This window comes from Lepidochelys kempii, chromosome 1, assembly GCF_965140265.1.
Source record: "Lepidochelys kempii isolate rLepKem1 chromosome 1, rLepKem1.hap2, whole genome shotgun sequence".
Taxonomy (NCBI): domain Eukaryota; kingdom Metazoa; phylum Chordata; order Testudines; family Cheloniidae; genus Lepidochelys; species Lepidochelys kempii.
Window position 1 is genome coordinate 345,605,397 of NC_133256.1, and position 22,458 is coordinate 345,627,854.

Sequence of the window (22,458 nt, forward strand, 5' to 3'; positions counted from 1 at the left end):
TAAAGGTGAACCCCAGCAAAGCAGAGGTGTTGCTGGTAGGAAGAGAAAGCTACGCTGCAGAACTTGCCTCCCTTATAACATCCTCCACTATCAAGGACATTGGCCCTCCGATCAAGGGCCCCGGAACCTTTATAGATGTGGGGGGACAAGGCCAAAGTACCCCCCTCCCTGTCCATGGCTGGCTGCTTCAGTGGTGAGCCAGCTGCCCACTCTTCTGGTGCCAGAGCAGCCCCTGGTGGGCAAAAGGTGTAATTGTAGCACCTTCCCAGCAGAATCTATTATTCTGCGGGGAGAAAAAAAATCTGCAATGGACATGAATGCTGCGCTTATGTTTGTTTTGTTAAAAAGTTGGAGGCAGCTGCATTTGGCCTCCTCAGGGCTGCTGGAGGTTGAAGCAATAGAAAATTTTGACTTTTCAAACCCCCCCACCCCAAAAATCAAACCCTGAAATATTTTGATTCAGAAATGCTGAGGTGGTACCGCATGGGAGCAGTAGAGTGGGCACGTCATGGGCTCGTTCTCCAGGACAGGCTGGGTTCCCTGGAGTCAAAGGCCAGAAGGGACCATTAGATCAGCTAATCTGACCTCCTATATCTCACAGGCCACCACCGCCACGCAGCACCTGCTCACCCATCCCAACAACCAGAATTAGGGCTTGTCTACACTGTGCATTAGGCCGCACTAGCGGGGGTCAATTCTAGCATGCATGAGGGCGTCACATGCTCACTGGCCTACATGGACCATGCTGGTGCACACTGAAAGGTCCTTGTTCACCTTAATGTAGGACTGTTTGAAATGGGACTAATGCAGAGCTCAGACAAGCCTGATTGGACCAAGGTATTACAGCCCTCGGAGCAGGGGCAGCAGGACTGGGACAGGGGATGGGGCACGGCATCCCCATAAGGGAAATAGTGTGGGAATTGATCCATGTTTCCACCCCGATATTTGGTTCTTGGGTGACAATAGGACATGGAAGGGCTAGAGTGGCCATTCTTGACCCGGGAGCAGGCAGGAACTGGGGTGTGGGGAAATCAGGCTGGGACCAGGAGCCTCAGCGAGAGAGACATGAACCACTGAGATCCCCCATCCCAACTCCCCCACTCCCCAGGCAAAGCACCCACCCCCTCTGCCTCCTATCCCTGACACCCTGACCTCCCCCAACTCCCCATGCAGAGCATCCAGCCCTCCCCCTCCTATCCCTGACACCCCAACACCTCCACTCCCCAGGCCGATCACCCGCCCCATCCCCTCCTATCCCTGACCCCCCGTCTCCCCTCCTGCCTCGCTGCCCTGATGCCCCCTGCTCCCCATGCAGAGACATGAAGAGGAAACAGCTGCTTCTTTGCTATCTCACATGTTTTTTAATAAACCAGAAGCAGCAAACGTTGCTCTTTCAGTCCCGCCACACCCCGGCCTTTCACAAGTTCACAGGGCTGCACTGATCATGGTTTCACCCACACAGCCCGTCACCCTCAGTGGCAGCAATGAACAGGGGGCGCAGGGCTGAGGAACGCACCGTCGGGTGTGGAATGCGCCGTGGGAATGCTGGGGCTCGAGGGGCATACCGCTGCCCCACCCTTGCAATTCAAGTGAGCTTCTTCCGCCCTTGCCTCAAAGGACAGAGATAGTCTGTGCCAAAGGCAGAGAACAGGCAGCACCAAGGTGCACATGCCAGAGGGCCCTGCAATGGCAGGGAACTGATTAAATGAAATAAACAAGTGACTCGCATAGGAAGGTGAAAACGTCCCCAAGGTCCCAGCCAATCTGACCCAGGGGAAAATTCCTTCCTGACCCTGAATACGATGATCAGTTAGATTGTGAGCACATGAGAGGGACCCATCAGCCAGACACCTGAGAAAGAGAATGCTTGGTGCCTCCTCAGAGCACCGGCCCACCATGTCCAGTGTCTCCTCTCCATCTCTGTTGGTTCAGAAGAAGAAAAATAAAAGTCCGAATACACTACAAGGAGAAAATTTTCTCCTCACAAAAGCCAGACCACATTGTGAGGAGAAAGTTCCTTTCCTGACTTCTACAGGTGCCTGGTTGAAGCCCTGAAGCATGAGGTTTTAGGAAAATAAGACATAAGGGCAAGCTGTAATGGGCTTAATCTGCAGCACGGATGATTTAGGTTCGATATTTGGAAAAACTTCCTAACTCTAAGGGTAGTTACGCTCTGGAACAGGCTTCCAAGGGAGGTTGTGGAATCCCCAACGTTGGAGGTTTTTACGAACAGGCTGGACAAGCACCTGTCAGGGGTGGCTAGGTTTATTTGGATCTGCCGCAGTGCAGGGGGCTGGACTTGATGACTTCTCAAGGTCCCTTCCAGCCTGACATTACTATGATTCTGAATCAGAAGCGACCCCCAGGGCTCCTGAACCCTGAACCATAACACAAGAACTAGGGGTCACCCAATGAAATTAATAGCCAGCAGGTTTAAAACAAACAAAAGGAAGTATTTCTTCACACAATGCACAGTCCACCTGTGGAACTCTTTGCCAGAGGATGTTGTGAAGGCCAAGACTATCACAGGGTTCAAAAAAGAACTAGATAAATTATTGGAGGATGGGCCCATCAATGTCTATTAGCCAGGATGGGCAGGGATGGTGTCCCTGGCCTCTGTTTGCCAGAAGCTGGGAATGAGCGACAGGGAATGGATCACTTGATGATTACCTGTTCTGTTCATTCCCTCTGGGGCACCTGGCACTGGCCATTGTTGGAAGACAGGACACTGGGCTAGATGGACCTTTGGTCTGACCCAGTCTGGCCATTCTTATGTTCTTTAACCACTGTCATACAATCCCATTCATAAATTTATCAAGCTTTGCCTTAAAACCTAGGAGGTTGGCTGGACTGCTTTTCCCATGGTGCACCTCAGTTTGCTCACTTGTTGAGTGGAGGCCGTTGCATCACTAGAGTCCTTGGCCATGGTGCATCATAGGAGACGTAGTCCAGCTGGGGTGCCTGGCCCGTAGTGGAGAATGGGGACATGAGGAATCCACACAAGAGCTCCCATGAGGCACCATGGCAGACTAACCCAATTGCTATACTTCATTTTTCAGGCATTTGGTTTTCTGGATGAAAAATCAAAACTTTCTGTGAAAAGTAGACACTCCATGCAAAGAAATGGCAAAACCCCATTTTCTGTCAAGAGCCAGTTTTGACAGGAAATGTTGACAGTTCCTGCCGGAGGTGCTCAGACACTAGGCATGGGACCATAGACCGGTATACCTAGACAGAGAATCTTTCCAAGTCGCAGAGGCGCTCCAGTCTCACTGTTGCACTGGTTCAACTACTGCCTTGATGGGGGCCGGATATAGAAGGCAGCCAGAGGCTCTTTTAGCGAACATGCTGAGGTGACCAATTTAGAGAGGGCTTTTTGGCCAAGAGGATCCCCAAGTGCTCCTCAGACTGTACACAGAGCTCACTCACCCACTACCCAAATGCAGCCAGCTCTGGGGTGGTACCAGCGGATCCCCAAGTGCTCCTCAGACTGTACACAGAGCTCACTCACCCACTACCCAAATGCAGCCAGCTCTGGGGTGGTACCAGCATTGGCAGCACACCCAGCACTACCTTGGCAGCTGTGATTTGGGGACACAGACACCAAAGCTGCATGTCGGACAGGGAACTGGGCAGAGTGGCTGGCAGTTTCCGTGCAGCCCACAAGCAGCTGCTGGCCCATCCACTGTGCAGGCAGCTCAATGCTCAACTGAACATGGCAGAGCCCCCTCGAGGGCCCAGTGCTCCCTACAGCTAGGCAGCAGCAGCCTCACCGGCCTCTACGGTGCAATGGGGGAGCTCCATGGACGACCCCCCTTCAGGGTGGGAAATGGGGGTGGAAGGGAGGCTGTTCCAGAGGGGTGTGGGGCAGGAGTGAGTGGGGGCAGGATTGTAGGGCAGGGGCCAAACCCTGCCTGTAAGGGGAGGACGACTTAGGAAGTGGGAGACTGAGGGGAGAGAGAGAGGAGGAAGAGCTGCAGGGGGCTGGTGAAAGGGACCAGCCAGCCTAGGCTGAATTTTCCTCCTGATCCCCCAACACACACACACACACGCACGCATATACACGCAGGCACTCACAGACACACATGCATACACTCGTACACATACACACACTCACTCACTCATATGCACACACACACACCCGTGCACACATTCCTATGCACACTCATGCACACACCCAGCTGCACGCACACACTCATCCACACACACGCACATGCATGCACACACTCATGCATGCACACACATACCCGCGCACACATTCCTATGCACACTCATGCACACACACACCTGCATGCACACACTCATCCACACACATGCACACGCATGCACACACTCATGCACGCACACACACACATGTGCATGCACGCTCACCCACACACCTATGCATACACTAATCTGCGCACACACATACCCGCACACACATTCCTATGCACACTCATGCACACACACACCTGCATGCACACACTCATCCACACTCATGCATGCACACACACATACACACAGTGGCGAGCTGGAGCCGGTTCGCACCGCTTCGCTAGAACCGGTTCTTAAATTTAGAAGCCCTTTTGGAATCGGTTGTTCCGTGGGGGAGAACCGGTCCTAAAAGGGCGTCTAAATTTAACCGGCCAAAAGGGGTGCCTTAGGCGCCGACTCCACGGGTGCTCCAGCCCTGGATCACCCAAGGGGAAAATCTGGTGGATGCAGAGCACCCATCAGCAACTCCCCGCCCCACCCCCAGCCCACCTCCGCTCCGCCTCCTCCCCTGAACGCGCCGCCCCGCCCTGCTTCTCCACCCCGCAGGCTTCCCGCGAATCAGCTGTTCGCACGGGAAGCTGGGGCGGGCTGAGACGCAGGCTGCAGCTTCCCGCTCAGGCCCAGGGAGGCGGAGGGGAGCTGGGGCAAGGGGTGGGGGGCACGAGGAGGGCCGTCCGCGCCACAGCAGGTAACCTGGGGGGGGGGAGCGCAGAGGAACCGCTCCCCGCCCCAGCTCACCTCCGCCACCCTCGGCCTGAGCACGAAGCCACCACCTGCTTCTCAGCCCACCCCAGCTTCCGGCCGAACAGCTGATTCATGGGGAGCCGGGGGGGGGGGGGGCGCGGAGAAGCAGGGCGGGGCAGCACGTTCAGGGGAGGAGGCGGTGGCGGAGCGGAGGTGATGTGAGCTGGGGCTGGGCGTGGGCGGGGAGCTGCCGGTGGGTGCTTTGCACCCACCAAATTTTCCCCTTGGGTGCTCCAGCCCCAGAGCACCCACGGAGTCGGCACCTAAGACGCCACTTTTGATGGGATCAGTGGGGGCAGCAGCCGCTCCCCCTCCCCCTAGCTATGCTCCCCCGCCCCTAGGAGCCAGAGGGACCTGCCGGATGCTTCCTGGGAGCTGCCCCAGGTAAGGACCGCCGGGACTCCCCACCTCGCCCCCCCCAGCAGGTCCCTCTGGTTCTTAGGGGTGGGCTGGGCACCCACTACGGTGGCCCATGAGACCCTCCTGCCCGGTTCTGGGGGCAGTCAGGGGATGGGGTGGATGGGACAGGGGTCCTGGGGGGGGAGGGGCATCAAGGAACACGGCGGGTTGGATGGGGCAGGAGTCCTGGGGGGCGGGGCTGGGCAACGACCCCCTCGTGGGGTGAGGAGACATGTACACACTCATCCATACACACACACACACACACACACACAGGCTTTTCTGCTAAGAGTTAAAACCGCAGAGCCCAAGCCCCCAAATCTCTTGTTTCAGGAGCTGTGTCTGTCTCTGCTTTGCTCAAGGGGTGGCCTTGGCACTAAGAGGGCCGGCAGCTGTACAATGCGCAGCACTTAGGGGAGTGGTCCCTCGTAACCTCGTGCCACGGGCTGCAGACTGTCTCTTTGTTCCGATAATAAAGCACCCGCAAGGGTCTAGGAAACAGGACACCGGGGCCTTTGAGAACCACACGTTTTTTCCACTGTGATGTCTACAAAACCTGGCAGCGGCTCTTAAAAACCACCTTTCCAGATGTCTATTTAATACAGCCTGGTCCAACCTCAGGGTCATAGTCAACCATCTCACCTCATACTGAGAAAAACTGACTCTCATGCATCGACCTCAATGGGACTCCCATGTAGTCAAGCCCCATTCGTTGTGAGCAGAGGTTGCTCCTAGGCAACTGTGTCCAAACTTCCCCGAAGTTTTGGGGAGCGTTTGAGTTCGGGAGTTTAGTTTAGACCCCGCTCTGTTACAGCGAGATACATTGAAAGCTCCAAGCCTAGCCAGCTGGGAGTAGCATTGTTACACATTTTCCTCCGGCTGTTTGCCCAGACTAACGTATGTCTCTCCGTGCACGCATTGCCTGAACGTGCAGATCATGAATTCACTTCTTTTCTACAGAAAAACACACCACACCTTCTTCTTCGGCCCTGACATCAGAGGATGTTTTATTACATACCTATCTCGACAACTTGAAAAGCTTCCTTCAACGGAGATTGCTCAGCCTGGAGCTAGGAAAGTTTGTCCAGGTCAGGTGGCCTTTTTTCTTCTTTATTTTGTATATTTGATTGAAACAAATCAGGTGCAAAGCGCAAACAGTTAAAAGCATCCGTGGAAGTGTTTCTGGTTTTAACCTGCCGAGGGAGAGGCCCAGTACACCCAGGTGTCCCACCCTCATGTTGGCTAGATACTGTCTGTCTCCATTCTCCAGCTTTCTTGACTCTGCATGATAATACCTAGCTCTTACGCAGTGCTTTTCTCCATAGATCTCAAAGCACTTTACAAAGAAATTCAGAATTATCCCCAATGGGATGCCACTGCAGTAACAAGGCATCATAACATCCTTCCTCAGCTGGGGAAACTGAGGCACAGAGCAGTAAAATAACCCAGCAAGCCAGTGGCAAAGGTGAAGATTTCCTCTCCTGCAGGATACAGTGCCAGAGTTGTACGAACATGTTTCAGTCGCAGTGGCCACTCTGTGTACACTGTGCTATTAATGAGCACCTCAAACAGAAGGGAAGCTTTAAAGACAAGTTGGAAGAGTGCTATGGGGTACTGCACAAATTGCTCACCTATGAACAGCCAGGACATTTCAGGAGCATGCATCACTGCTATCAAGCAGCTCCCAGCAACTCATATGAGGTGTATAACCCAGCCCAGTAAGGGTACAGCTACATTTCTTTTACCGGAAGACTGGTTTAAGGGGGTGAAGCAGCAAACGTCAGGACACACTCAGAAAGAAAAGCTTTGACAGCTGGATTGAGTTAAGGGCGAGCACCGGAAAAATAAAAGCTCCTTGAGCCAAGGGGCCAATCCACAGGACAGACGGAGCCCTGGAACCAATTAGCCGAGGCTTTGGAAATGGCTGCTGAGTCGGTCCAGAGAGCTAGCATTTGTTAACGTGTGTTGATTCTGTTTGATTATCACTCGGTGACATGGGGCAGTGAGGGACGGGAGATTCCCCACGGACCAAGGCAACAAAATAATAACGCAGAGCCTGAGATGTGCCACACACAACTTACTGAACCCAGGCTGAGGGCTACACAGAGACCCCCTGCCAGAGAGACCGCGGCCATCGGCAAACTGCTGGGCTGGAAGTTACAACCCCCCCGCCCCAAATCCCACCGAGGAGGTGCTGCCACAGACCCAGCAAACACTCATTGCTTGTGTGCCTGGCAGGGGCCTACTGAGCAAGAGGCCCGTGAGGCCCAGAGCAGGGGCACAGGAAATTTGGGAAGCGGGGGGTGGGAGAGTTTTGGACAGGCTGGTGGGAGGAGGGGCAACGAGGGGAGTCTTGGCAATGTTCCTGCCCTGTGCAGCAAGGAGCTCTCAGACCATCTGGGGGGGCCGGGGGCGAGGAGGCGAAAAGAGGCGGGGGGGGAAGGAGGAGAGGCCGGGGAAAGGAAGCAGCGCTGCAGAGCCGAGCAAGCTCTGCCAGGGGAAAGGCAGCCTTGTAGTGGGAGCATTATGCTGCCTTGGTTACTGCAGGGGCATGCAAAGGGTTAAGAACATAAGGGCCTGCACACGTCTGATCCAAGCCCGGCACCCGCTGGGAATCATCTTTGCCCAGTAGGTCTGGCTGTGGGGCAGACTCGTTACTGCTTCGGAGCCTGTCTGACGGGGACATTTGGTGTAAGCTCCAGAACCAGGCCCTCGAGGAGGCACCGGACAGACGGGACAGGGTCGCGTGTTTCCCCTGGGAGTATGTGCCACAAATACCGGTGGGAGAGCGGAGCCTACACCCCAGCCCCTTGGGGGAGAGACGGCCAAACTCCACCGACAGGGGCGGGGATGGGGGGAGGCGTCAGGGGATCGCGGGAGGCGTCCCGCCTTGTTCCAAGACAATTCAGGCTACGGTGAAACCCACATGTAAAAGGCTGTGAGTTCAATTCTGCAACATGACGAGCACCCTCGATCCCCAGAATACCGAGCCCCGGGTAGGCTCAGCATCCTAGAGGGCTGGGAGGCAGGAAGGGTGGCCTAGCGGGCGGGCCACTAGACTGGGGCTCGAGTTCGATTCCTGCCTCAGCCACTCTGTGACCTTGGACGAGTCACGTGGGCCCTGCGCCTCAAAGGTACCCAGGCACCTAGCTCTCACTGACACTGAGGCAGGAGCCGAAATGCCTCTGAGGAGCTGAGCCTTAGTCTCATTGTGCCTCAGCTCCCCAGCTAAAATGGGGAGAATGCTTCCCAGGGGGGTCGCAAGGGCCGAGTCCATTCATGCTTTGAGACGCTGAGGGTTACCGAAGCAGCCCGCGAGAGGGGAAGGTTCCATTCTGCCATGGGTCCCCCCCGCTGTACGCGTCACGGAGGTTTTCCAAAGCCCACTGCAAGTGCCAGCAACACTCCCATTGACGCCAGCTGGCTTTGATCGGGCCCTGGCTTGTCTCTGTCAATACACACCCCCCTCGCTGAACGCTGAGCAGTGTGTTCCAGCAGGGCGGGTGCTCATACGCCTCTGCAGCAGGTTTGGGGCAGCGGGCCAAGCCCCCATGGTTCCTGTGGGTCTAAGAGCAAAGTATGCTCCAATCACATTCTCCCTGTCCTCCGGCAGCCACCTGGTCCTGCAGTGGTTAGCACTGCTGCGTCCCTTCAGGCTTATTTAAGGGCCCTATTCACTACAGCAGAGACCTGAAGAAGAGCTGCGTGTGGCTCGAATGCGTCTCTCTCTCACCCACAGAAATTGGTTCAATAGAAGATATTACACCCCACACACACCTTGGCTCGCTACCATAGAGAAGGAACGTGCAAACCACACTTCCCTAGCCACGAGGCTGTTCCTTCGGTTCCCCCCCCCCGCCCAACACCTTCCCCACCCCCCCTCGCCCAACACCATCCCCCATCATGCTCCCATGAGTAACTGTCCCTCCCTCAGAAAGGCTCCTCCATCTTTATCTTGCACTTCTAGGCAAGGGCAGATTTTAAGATCCAATGCTCACCCAAAGCCTGCAAGGGGACATGCTGGTTGAAGCTGGCTGTACACAGCAATCTGAATTCTAAGGTGTCAATTATTCTTGTTTGTATTTGACACCTCCTCTCCCACCCAAGCTCTCCGTGTCTTAATACAACTAGCAATGAGATTCAGGGATTGAGTCTCCTTCCCATGCAAGCCCGCAAGGCTGGAAAAACAACAGGGCTGGGCTACAAACAGTTAATCCCTCAGTCCTGCAAGGTTTTTACAGGCACAAAATTCTAGCAACACCTTGTTTTCATTGGATCAACTTGACATAGTTAGAATGAAGCTGCTGTGATCAAATGCCTGCCCTGCAAGCCAACGCAAATGCACTCTGCTGGCAGCAGCCAGCAACACAATCCTGAGGATTCTCGAGCGGTGCTAACTGTAAAAGAGACGAGACAGAGCCGAGCCACATCTGGAGCTGGACTTTCCCCAAACCGCAAGCTGTGGCTGGATTGGAGGGGTTTTCTTCAGGCCTCTCCCTGCGAAGACGGCTCTGCAAGGCAGTGTGGAGTGGAGGGGGGCATGGAAGTAGGGAGGAGGAGAAGTGGAAAGCCAAGCTGCATTTGCAGATTCATCTCTTCCTTCCCTGGCACGGGTTGAAAGGAACATATGGAGCACGAGCTGGTGTGTGTGTGGGGGGGGGGGGTTGATTTTATTTGCACTGGATGTGCGCTTTGATTACACATTCCTAATCACAAACAAAAGCAAAGGAAGGTAAATGATCAAACCCTGCATGAAGACAAAGCTACGGGTGTAACCTAAACAGACCCAGCCCAGGAGACTCGGAAAAGACTTAATATTGGAGATTTAGGTTGCGTCTTTTGCCCTAAAGCTCTTTACAAATCAGGAGTCACTTCACCCATTGTTGAAATGGGTAGAACATGCAGAAGAGCAAGTAGAATATGCAGAAGACTTGGGTTGTGTTCCTGGCACTGCCACTAGGCTGCTGGGTGATGTCGGGCAAGTCCCTTAACCCCTCTGTGCCTCAGTTTCCCCATCTGTAAAATGGGGATAATGCTAAAGCACTTTGAGACCTACTGCTGAAAAGTCCTATATAAAGAGCTAGGTACTATTATCGCAGGCTGCCATCACATGCAGGCAGCCAGGCTAGGTATCAGGCACTGAGCGAGAGCTTCCAAGCTCAGGGTGACCAGCTCAGACACCTGTCGGGTAGTCTCTATCTTGTTCTTTACGCCTGGTGCTGCCTCTGCTTAGACAGCTGACAAGCGTGCTCTTGCTAGCGGATAGTTAGCGAAGGGACCGGACTGTGACAGACGATGGAATACTGAGTCCACTTCCCCTTGTTTTAGGGCCATCTTGAGCGGGGGGAATAAAAAGACATCCTCTGCAACTTCTTGTTTACCTGGGATTGGGTCAATTAGCTTGCCCTACTGCCACTTGCTAACTGGAGGTAGATTTATAGATTCCAAGGCCAGAAGGAACCATTATTATGACCATCTCTAGTCTGACCTCTGCATACCCCAGGCCAGAGAATCTCGCCCAGCAATTCCTGAGTACAATCACCTTCCTCTTCAGGTCAATGCTATCTCAAACAGCTAGGTCATCACCGGTTATCGCCCTGAGCCCATCTTGCCTGACTCAGCCCCATTACAAACAGGTCAACAACTACAGATTGTCTCCTAGCTCCCTGGTTCTCAAAGCACTTCCAGACAGTCCAGGGAGCTGCTTTGCATCACAGTGCTGCAGCATGCACGGCTGGAACAAGCAGCAGTCCCGTCTTCCCCTAAGAAGTGTGTTTTGTGCACGCTTGGGAATCCCTGCCAGATCTCCTTTGGTGCCCTGTGCCCAGCTGGGTTTCTGCAAAGGAGCTTGGGTCTACTGATAAGTCTTTATTGGCTCCTTTTTGGCATACATTCAACTATGATCACATGGGATGAGAGAGGCCGAGGATAAATTCCCAGAAGCCCAGGGAGAGGAAATGAACAGCGCAGATAAAATGGAAGAGAGACATAACCAAACAGAGGCGCTCACACTGGAGGTGATCTGCAAAGGGGAAAATAAAGATGACATGAAAGGGATTTGTTTGTTTCTGCTTGATTTTTTTATATCGGAAACTCAGATCCTGTCGGAGCTGGAAGACCCTGTGGTGACTGGAGACCTAGTGAAATGGGACAAGATAGTGAAGACTGAGCTGCTGAGATGGGGAGGGATTCTGAGCCAGACTGATGAAAGCAGTTTGGTTCTCGTTTAGCGTTCTGGACACCTGTCCGATTCCAATGACTAATTCACATTTTGGATACAGGAAGCTTTTGTTAAAGATTCAACTGCCTTGTCCCTCCAGTTAAGGCAAAAGAGCCCACACTACACATCTCTAAGACCTCCCAGAGCTTCTCCAGCAAAACCCGGCAAACTTGATATTTCCCATGTAAAAATCCAAGCAGAATTTTATATAGCTATGAAAAACCCTTCAGGTTTTCTTTATATACCATGCAGCAGAAAAAAGAAAAGTGTGTGTAGGGGGAGGGGGGGCATGAAGCCAATGTTTAAAAAATCATTTGCAGGTCACCTTTAAATTGAAAATATTTTCATCTCATCTTCCTAATACTGCCCTCATACTATTTTCCCCATGTAGCATAGCACTGCAGTTGCAACAGGGAAAGTGTAAGATTAAGATTGATGGCTGGGGGGGAGGAGTAAGCTATAAGATTTTAAGTAGCAGTCCACCATGTGACAGCGTTTGAGAACCACTGGTCTAGTTAAAAGAACAGGAGTACTGTTCTTCTTGTGGATACAGACTAACACGGCTGCAACTCTGAAAACTGATCTAGTTTTATGCCATGTTAGACACCCTTAGAGGGTTCCACGAGCCCAGGATCATTAAGAGGATGGGTTTTATTCTCATCTCAATGTGCTAACACTTACCAGACATGCATCAAGAAGACTAGACCCTGCTAATGCGGTACTCACTAAAGTGGCCAGCTGCCTTCAGATTTCAGGTCAATGAAATCGCACATGTTAAGGGAGACTAAGACTTTTGCTCTGCTTCTAATCTAACCTCATCCAGAAGGATTAAATATCAAAAGGACGCTGTGACAGTTTGTAAAGAACAGAGGAAATCAACATTGACAATATGCAGCTATATGGCAGGGGACCAGACCCTGTGCCAGGGCAAACATCTAAAGGAGTAGCTGAAACAAGAGGCAACCTCAGAGTGAAAAATCTTAAAAGCCTAGTCAGAGCTCATCGGTACATCCCTGTCTCTGGCATAGGTGCCGACTCCGTGGGTGCTCCGGGGCTGGAGCACCCATGGAAAAAATTAATGGGTGCTCAGCACCCACTGGCAGCCACCTACCCCCCCTCCCCCCAGCACCTCCTGCCTGCCGGTGATCAGCTGTTCAGTGGCGTGCAGGGGGCGCTGGGGGGGGAAGGGGAGGAGCAGGGGTGGAGAAGGAGGAAAACAGGGTGGGAAGAGACAGGGTGGGGGTGGGGGCTTGGAGGAAGGGGTGGAGTGGGGGCAAGGCCTGGGGGTCAAGCACCCCCCAGGACCTCTCAAAGTCGGTGCCTCTGGTCACTGGTGCATGAATGGATTTGTTATCAGATTGTATAGCTGTGCTGCAAATCGTTCCTTGGAGGATAAAATCTGGCCTGTAGACGGGGTGCCCAAATATTGCCCAAGACCGTTGCTGCACTGGTCACCTGCCAGAATCGGTGAGCTGAAACTACTTTTACATCAAATTGAAATGGCTGCAGCTCCCATCAGGCTGGTCGCTCAGATCCAGATGGAGCACTGCATGCTGGGATTGGTTGTTATCTCAGTAGGCCGCACCTCCAAAACTATGAAGGCAGATACAATGAAGTCACTGGAAAGACACCCAGAGATGGTGATGGGCTCTGGATGAGGCCTGCCGAGAGTTGCATTGCATGACTTGGGAGGCCTGCTGACAGCCTCTGGCCTAAAAGTGGAATTTGTGTCTAATTAGGGCACCCAGATAATTATCCCCTACTACCTTTGTGATTAGCCATTACCCCTTCAGAAACAAAAGGCATTGTAGAGTAGACTCCAATGGGGGTAGCGGTCTGGCAGAATCTCTAGTGTAAAAAGATTACTAGTAGGGCTGTCGATTAATCGCAGTTAACTCACACGGTTAACTCAAAAAAATTAACTGTGATTAAAAAAATTAATCGTGATTAATCGCACTGTTAAAACAATAGAATACAAACTGAAGTTTATTAAATATTTTGGATGTTTTTCTACATTTTCAAATATATTGATTTCTACTACAACAGATTACAAAGTGTAGAGTGCTCACTTTATATTTATTTTTTATTACAAATATTTGCACTATAAAAAATAAATAGCATTTTTCAATTCACCCCATACAAGTACTATAGTGCAATCTCTATCATGAAAGTGTAATTTCCAAATGTAGATGTTTTTTGTTACATAACTGCACTCAAAAATAAAACAATGTAACACTTTAGAGCCTACAAGTCCACTCAGTCCTACTTCTTGTTCAATCAATTGCTAAGGCAAACAAGTTTGTTTACATTTACAGGAGATAATGCCGTCTGCTTTTTATTTACAATGTCACCTGAAAGTGAGAACAGGCATTTGCATGGCACTTTTGTAGCCGGCGTTGCAAGGTATTTACTTGCCAGATATGCTAAACATTCGTATGCCCCTTCATGCTTCGGCCACCATTCCAGAGGACATGCTTCCCTGCTGATGACACTCGTTAAAAAAAAGTGTTAATTAAATTTGTGACTGAACTCCTTGGGGGAAAATTGTATATCTCCTGCTCTGTTTTACTCGCATTCTGCTCTATGTTTCATGTCATAGCAGTCTCAGATGATGACCCAGCACATGTTTGTTTTAAGAACACTTTCGCTGCAGATCTGACAAAATGCAAAGAAGGTACCAATGTGAGATTTCTAAGGATAGGTACAGCACTCGACTTAAGGTTTAAGAATCTGAAGTACCGTCCAAAATCTGAGAGGGACAGGGTGTAGAGCATGCTTTCAAAAGTCTTAAAGAGCAACACTCCGATGCGGAAACTACAGAACAAGAACCACCAAAAAAGAAAATCAACCTTCTGCTGGTGGCATCTGACTCAGATGATGAAAATGAACATGCGTCAGACTGTTCTGCTTTGGATCGTTATCGAGCAGAACCCGTCATCAGCATGGACACGTCTTCTGGAATGGTGGTTGAAGCATTAAGGAACATACGAATCTTTAGCGTATCTGGCATATAAATATCTTGCGACGACGGCTACAACAGTGCCATGCGAATGCCTGTTCTCACTTTCAGGTGATCTTGTAAATAAGAAGAGGGCAGCATTATATCCTGCAAATTGGAACCAAAGTTGTTTGTCTGAGCGATTGGGTGAAGTAGGACTGAGTGGACTTGTAGGCTCTAAAGTTTGATGTTGTTTTATTTTTGAATGCAGAGGTTTTTTGTACATAATTCTACATTTGTAAGTTCAACTTTCATGATAAAGAGACTGCACCTACAGTACCTGTATGAGGTGAATTGAAAAAATACTATTTATTTTGTTTTTTACAGTGCAAATATTTGTAATCAAAAATAAATATAAAGTGAGCGCTGTACACTTTGTATTCTGTGTTGTAACTGAAATCAATATATTTGAAAATGTAGAAAACATCCAAAAATATTTAAATAAATAGTATTCTATTACTGTTTAACAGCGCGATTAATTAAAAAAAATAATCGCACGATTAATCGCAATTAATTTTTTTTAAACGCTTGACAGCCCTAATTACTAGCTAAAAGCCTGGATCTACACAAGATCTAAGTTATTGTCTTTGTCAAAACTCTCAGTCACATGATGGGATGCCGGGGGATGTGCTGCCTCAGAAACAGTATTTACATAAATTAACTTAAATTAAAGGGACTTCTTATGGGGAGGGGAAGGGAGGGAGACAGAGAGAGAGAGAGAAAGATTCAAGATACTTCATCTTGTGGGGTCTAACGATATCGTCCTGCAAGGTCACCTTCTTTCGGTCAGTTGTACGAGAGATATTTAATTAATGGCAGAGGAATATTTAACTTGGCAATCTTCGCCAGCCCTTGCTGGCCGGTGGCTTTCCGCAGGCTAACTCTGCAGAGCTGCGACAAACTCAGGGGCGTTTCTGAAACGATAAAAAAAGATCAGCAGCGTCACTGTGCCAGCTCGGCAGAAGGCTCTTAATTCTGCCAAGCGCAGAACTCTTCACAGACCGACAAAGGTGCGGATTGTGTGGGTGCTCTGGGGCTGGAGCACCCATGGGAAAAAAAATAGCAGACGCTCAGCATCCACCAGCCACAGCTGTTTGGCGGTGCTGCCGATCACCTGATAGGCTGCACTGCCAAATAGTTGTTTGGCGGCTCAGGGAGCGGCTTGCGGGAGAGTGGAAACCAGTGAGCAGCGGGTGGGAGGGGGTCTTGGGGGGAGGGGGGAGTGGGAAGTGGCGGAGTGAGGGTGGAGCATTGTGTGAGGGGGCAGGGTGAGGGCGGGGCCTGGGAGAAGGGGCGGGGTGAGGGCGGAGCCTCAGGGCACAGCACCCCCGGGGAAAAGTAAAAGTCGGTGCCTATGGATGGAGGCCAAACTCAGTCGGCACAGCTCCCATCAAAGTCACGAGGCTGTTTCCGCTTACACCAGGCCTCGACAGGATCCGCAGAGTTCACAGGATTCCAGATGGGCTTTGCAGTGCATGGAAAAGCGGTGGTAACAGCTCAATTTCAAATCTCACTCACTACCACGCCCACACTCCCAGCCAGCAGTTCCTGCTCACCGCACCCACAAACAATGCAACATCATTCCCTACTGCAGCACTCCGGGATCATTCAGCGGGCGGGTACCAGACCAGAGGCTCTTCTCTTCGTTGACTGCAAGACAGTACTGCGTGGGGCTGGCTCTCAGAGGCACAGCTCAGCCGGGAGAAGTGGGAGGAACCTTTACCCTGTTCTTTGAGACTGGATTCCAGGGAAAGAACCTTGAGGTGCTCGCTCCCTAGCAGGCCGTACCACTTCTTTGTAATCTTGTGGGAAGGTTGGGGATAATCAGCAAAATGCCGATTCCCTCTTGCTTAGGGTCACAAGCAAGAGAGAGAATAATATGAATGAGAGAGAGGCTAATCTGTTCCCTTTAAAGGTGGGCATGAGAGAATTGCATGTGGAGAGAGAATTCAAACAAACAAAGAATCAGATGCTGGATTTTAAATAAATCACAATTTTTCCATTTAGGTCTCTAATTTTTGATGTTAGAGGAGGTGCCTCCCAGGCCCCAATCCAGGTGTTTCAAACTGAAACAAACACAAACGCACACACTTCCTCTTCTTCCACCCTTCATGGTGCACACTCTTACACGCTTTAACCTATTCTTATGGGAAGCTCGGTGTGGGACAGCACCAGGTTCCCATGCAGAGATGAACAGTTTGAGACGGGTCACCAGACTCCTGGTCCAGAGGGGTCACGGAATTGACATGTGACGGCCACAGCAATGAAGAGGTGTGAACTCCCCCACTTAGTGTGAGCTGAGCACCAAAGGAACGCAGTAGGTTCACAGGCCAGAGGAAGAGCTAAGCAAAGCTCAAAAGTGTCTCCCTTCCACCAACAGAAATTGGTCCAATAAAAGATATTACCTCACCCACCTTGTCTCCCAGCTAGAGGAAAGACTATTACGCAGGAGAACAGAATAAGAACATAGGAACAGCCATACTGGGTCAGACCAAAGGTCCACCTAGCCCAGTATCCTGTCTTCCGACAGAGGCCAGTGCCAGGTGTCCCAGAGGGAATGAACAGAACAGATCATCATCAAGTGATCCATCCCCTGTCGCCCATTCCCAGCTTCTGGCAAACAGAGGCTAGGGACACCCTCCCTGCCCATCCTGGCTAATAGCCATTGATGGACCTATCCTCCATGAACTTATTTAGTTCTTTTTTTAACCCTGTTATAAGCTTCGCCTTCACAACATCCTCTGGCAAGGAGTTCCACAGGTTGACTGTGCACTGTGTGAAGAAATACTTCCTTTTGCTTGTTTTAAGCCTGCTGCCTATTCATTTCATTTGGTGACCCCTAGTTCTTGTGTTATGAGAAGGAGTCAATAACACTTCCTTATTTACTTTCTCCACAGCAGTCATGATTTTATAGACCTCAATCATATCCCCCCTTAGTCGTCTCTTTTCCAAGCTGAAAAGTCCCAGTCTTAGTAATCTCTCCTCATACGGAAACTGTTCCATACCCCTAGTCATTTTTGTTGCCCTTTTCTTAACCTTTTCCAGTTCCATGAGGAACAAGCAGATTATGAGATGGGGAGAAAATGGCAGCCCTAAGATGTATAGATTTTAAGGCAGGAAAGGACCATTATGATGACCCAGCCTGCGGAAGAGGGAATGAATTCTAGCACAGCTGTGGGAGATGGGACCGAGCCCCACTTACTTTCATAGTATTCCAAGCACTTAGCAGTCTGGCTGCTCCTACACGTGTAGTCGGATGGTTTCTTCCCTCGGTTGTCCTGGGCATAAATGTTTCCTCCAAATTCAACCAGCATCTGTACCAGATCCACATTTTTCACCTTGGCTGCATGGTGAAGGGCTGTCTCGTGAAGTTTAGCTGCATTCACATTTGCCCCTGGGAGCATAAACAAAATGAGTTTATTAAGGCCCCGATATAGCCACCTTTACTCTGGTTAAGTCGTCTCTTACCTGACCAAATTACCACTCAATTGGTGTAAAGCCTCTAAATGAGGTTCCACCAATCAGTTGAAAGACCAAGGGACTGTCTACACTATAGCGGCATAGCTACGGCGCCGAAGCTACAGTGGCATAACCCTGCAGTGTATATCCTGTGGTGACAGAAGGGATTTTTCCATCGCTGTAGGAATTCCATTTCCCCAAGTGATGGTAGATCTGTCAACCTAGCTGGGGGTTAGGTCAGAGATAGCTACGGCACTCAGGGACATGGATTTTTCACACCTCTGAGCACCGTAGCTATTTTGACCTACGTTTAAGTATAGACCAGGCTTGAGCCAGTAGTTAGAGTTAGCACCTCATGTATTTTAGCAGGCGTATGTTTTCCTTACATCGAGATTGTTAGCTGATATAGCTATGAAAACAAGCTTCAGAATGTAACCTATGCAGTGCTGCTGTCCTGAGTCTACACAGTCTGAAACCAGCTAGGAACTGCCCAGTTCTTCTCAATGGGTTGTTCAATCTGAAACTTACTGATGTCAGCGTTGTTAACTATTTAAGTGCTGGTCATTTTAACAGAAACATCTCGTTACGCTGGGATTTTGAGATCTGGAGATCTAGATGCCCTTCAGCATGCATCAACCGTTTACCAAATCTTGTTCGTTCTCATTTCTGCTAAGAAAGTGTGAACAGGTAAACTCAAGCCAGAAGGGTATCCTCACTCCCCCATCTCTTCCTGCTACCCTTTCTGTTGAACTGATAGGTGGATACTGTGGGTCACATGAGTTCCTGACAAGGACGGACCCAAGACACAAAGTCCAAATCCATACCAAAACGTCAACAAAGTTCAGAGGTGCTTGGCTCTGGTGATTTGACTCAGAACTAGCTCTGGTTCCTATGGCCAGGGACCCTGGATGTGAAACTTGGAGCATGCAATGTTACTTGAATATCCCCTGGCCGAATCCATCTCTGGTGTAACTCCAATCAAATCACACCAGGGACCTAATGTTTTGTTGTACATCAAACCCCAATATGTCTCTCTTTCCAGCTCTCCTCTATCTTCAACCTTAACAAAAAAATTACCAATATTGATCCAACACCATTATTAAGAGTTGCGTTGAGACATTATTCTAGGATGCTGGAATGGTTTGGTTATTAACAAAATAGGAACAGCTAAATGCCACTGAACTAAACAGGAGAGCTTATGACACGGATATTAATCTGCCTAAGCTGGAAGCCTTCCAAAAATGGCTAAATAGGTGCATTGCTTTGCCCAGAAGAAAAGCCATTCTGTATATATTTATTTTGTCTGGCAGACACTCTGAGGACATAATCATGTCCATTTCAAGGGCTCCGTGAATTAATAAACTTCTTCTAAAATAACTTTTCTCTTCTGAGCCCAAGAACAGATACAAGAGGTGAGCATTGCACAAACATCGCCACTATAGAATCATAGAATCATAGAATATCAGGGTTGGAAGGGACCCCAGAAGGTCATCTAGTCCAACCCCCTGCTCGAAGCAGGACCAATTCCCAGTTAAATCATCCCAGCCAGGGCTTTGTCAAGCCTGACCTTAAAAACCTCTAAGGAAGGAGATTCTACCACCTCCCTAGGTAACGCATTCCAGTGTTTCACCACCCTCTTAGTGAAAAAGTTTTCCTAATATCCAATCTAAACCTCCCCCACTGCAACTTGAGACCATTACTCCTCGTTCTGTCATCTGCTACCATTGAGAACAGTCTAGAGCCATCCTCTTTGGAACCCCCTTTCAGGTAGTTGAAAGCAGCTATCAAATCCCCCCTCATTCTTCTCTTCTGCAGGCTAAACAATCCCAGCTCCCTCAGCCTCTCCTCATAAGTCATGTGTTCCAGACCCCTAATCATTTTTGTTGCCCTTCGCTGGACTCTCTCCAATTTATCCACATCCTTCTTGTAGTGTGGGGCCCAAAACTGGACACAGTACTCCAGATGAGGCCTCACCAATGTCGAATAGAGGGGAACGATCACGTCCCTCGATCTGCTCACTATGCCCCTACTTATACATCCCAAAATGCCATTGGCCTTCTTGGCAACAAGGGCACACTGCTGACTCATATCCAGCTTCTCGTCCACTGTCACCCCTAGGTCCTTTTCCGCAGAACTGCTGCCTAGCCATTCGGTCCCTAGTCTGTAGCGGTGCATTGGGTTCTTCCATCCTAAGTGCAGGACCCTGCACTTATCCTTATTGAACCTCATCAGATTTCTTTTGGCCCAATCCTCCAATTTGTCTAGGTCCTTCTGTATCCTATCCCTCCCCTCCAGCGTATCTACCACTCCTCCCAGTTTAGTATCATCCGCAAATTTGCTGAGAGTGCAATCCACACCGTCCTCCAGATCATTTATGAAGATATTGAACAAAACCGGCCCCAGGATCGACCCGTGGGGCACTCCACTTGATACCGGCTGCCAACTAGACATGGAGCCATTGATCACTACCCGTTGAGCCCGACAATCTAGCCAGCTTTCTACCCACCTTATAGTGCATTCATCCAGCCCATACTTCCTTAACTTGCTGACAAGATTACTGTGGGAGACCGTGTCAAAAGCTTTGCTAAAGTCAAGAAACAATACATCCACTGCTTTCCCTTCATCCACAGAACCAATAATCTCATCATAAAAGGCGATTAGATTAGTCAGGCATGACCTTCCCTTGGTGAATCCATGCTGGCTGTTCCTGATCACTTTCCTCTCATGCAAGTGCTTCAGGATTGATTCTTTGAGGACCTGCTCCATGATTTTTCCAGGGACTAGGTACTGCGTACACTGAAACCAACACCTCTGGTGTGCCGTACCGGCATTGAGCAGTAACTTCACACAATCCAGATGCTCCCGGGCACAGGCTACATGCAGAGGGGTTCCGAAGTGGCAATCGTGGGCCTCCAGGTTCGCACCGACGTCTATCAGGAGCTGCACGCAGGCCGAACTCCCTTTGAAAAAAGAACTGATCAGTGGGAAACAGCCTGGCTTTGAGGGGAACTTCCACGTGCTTTGTATCAGCTTGGCCTAAGAGTATGTTGTATGCTGCAGAAGCGCGCTTGAATCCAGCTAGCACAGTAACAGCACTGAAGACCCCGCAGTGGATTGTAACCCAAGTATGTACCCAGGGTCTACACCAAGCTTGTACTACCGGTGCTGAAGCCCGCGTTGCGCTGTCTTCACTGGTACTGTTATCCATGCTGGCTGGATCTAAGCTAACCCGGGCAGGCTAGCCCATGCTGTGTAGACCTACCCTAAGAGTGCCATTAACATTTGGGACATTAAGCGCAAAGGCTTGGGTGTATTTTTCCCTGTTGGGCTAAATCTAACGGACAGTGACACGGTCATCCATAGGAAGAGGTAGAAGCCCTGTTGCTCGAGTCCTTTGAAGCTAGACTCAGCTAAACTTGGGCAGACTATGCTCCAAGGGGGATGGACTGAGTCATCTAACCGGGCTGAACCTTCATAAGAGTGCTCATGCCAAGGATTTCAAAAATTAGGAGCCTAACATTAGCTATTTAAGCACGTCAGACTTTCAAAAGTGCTAAGCACCTGACAGCTCCCAGTGACCTCACAGTGGGAGACAACCCCTGCCTCTAACATCATACAATCCAACGGGACAGGCAAAGGGTGGGTGAAGGAAGTGTTATCACACCCAATGTACAGAGGGGGAAAGTGAAGCACAGAGGAAATAAGAGACTTGGCCAAGGTCACACAGGGAGTCTATGCCAGATCTGGGAACTGATCGCTGGTCTTGAGTTCCAGTCCAGTACCTTCACTGGAAGATCAACCTTCCCTCGACTCAAATCTGATTTTGATGGGTGTGTAACAAACGGAGAGGTCATGGGGTGGGCCCAACGTAGGGACTTCTTCCAGGCTACATTAACAAATAATGGAAGTTGTTGTCCTACCTAGCTAGGATTTTCTATTGTGTCCATCACATGGTGTCCAACTGCCTTATACCTACAATTTCTTTATTTGCCCAGTCCCGCAGAGTTTTTCATTCCGACTTCAGCAGGATCTCTCCTGACACAATGGGCCTTAAAACCACACAACTAATCTTAACAAAAAGAGACGACAGGAGATACTTTCCAGCTGTTACAGTCTGATGAACAACAGAATCTTACGGTTATTTCAGGCCCTTTGCGGCTGCCATGGGTGTGAGTGTGGATCTTGCGGGCTCACCATTCATGCAGGCTTCATGGAGAGGGGACGCCGTGTAGAGCGGAGGATTCACCTTCGCTCCATGGGACAGGAGCACTTTCACACATTCAATACTGCCCGACGCACAAGCGTCACAGAGCGGAGTGCTGCCATCTATGTTCCTGGCATCTACCTAGAAGGCCGAAAGATAGTATTGACTCAGAGGCAGCTG

At 50.3% G+C, this 22,458-nt stretch overlaps 1 protein-coding gene across 2 annotated transcripts in view; it reads right to left on the minus strand.

Moving 5' to 3' along the window:
- The window catches only part of ASB13 (ankyrin repeat and SOCS box containing 13), a 31,486-nt gene that overhangs the window by 6,045 nt on the left and 2,983 nt on the right, over positions 1-22,458 (minus strand). Inside the window, exons 3-6 of one of the 2 annotated variants that reach the window (XM_073328888.1) lie at positions 22,269-22,419; positions 20,900-21,034; positions 17,818-18,009; positions 14,985-15,529 (exon numbers count right to left, since the gene is read on the minus strand). In XM_073328888.1, coding sequence (XP_073184989.1) covers positions 15,402-15,529; positions 17,818-18,009; positions 20,900-21,034; positions 22,269-22,419 — 606 coding nt within the window. In that variant the 3' untranslated portion in view covers positions 14,985-15,401. Of the gene's footprint in view, positions 1-14,984; positions 15,530-17,817; positions 18,010-20,899; positions 21,035-22,268; positions 22,420-22,458 lie in introns of those variants that run through there. The other variant, XM_073328889.1, reaches the window with a different exon arrangement.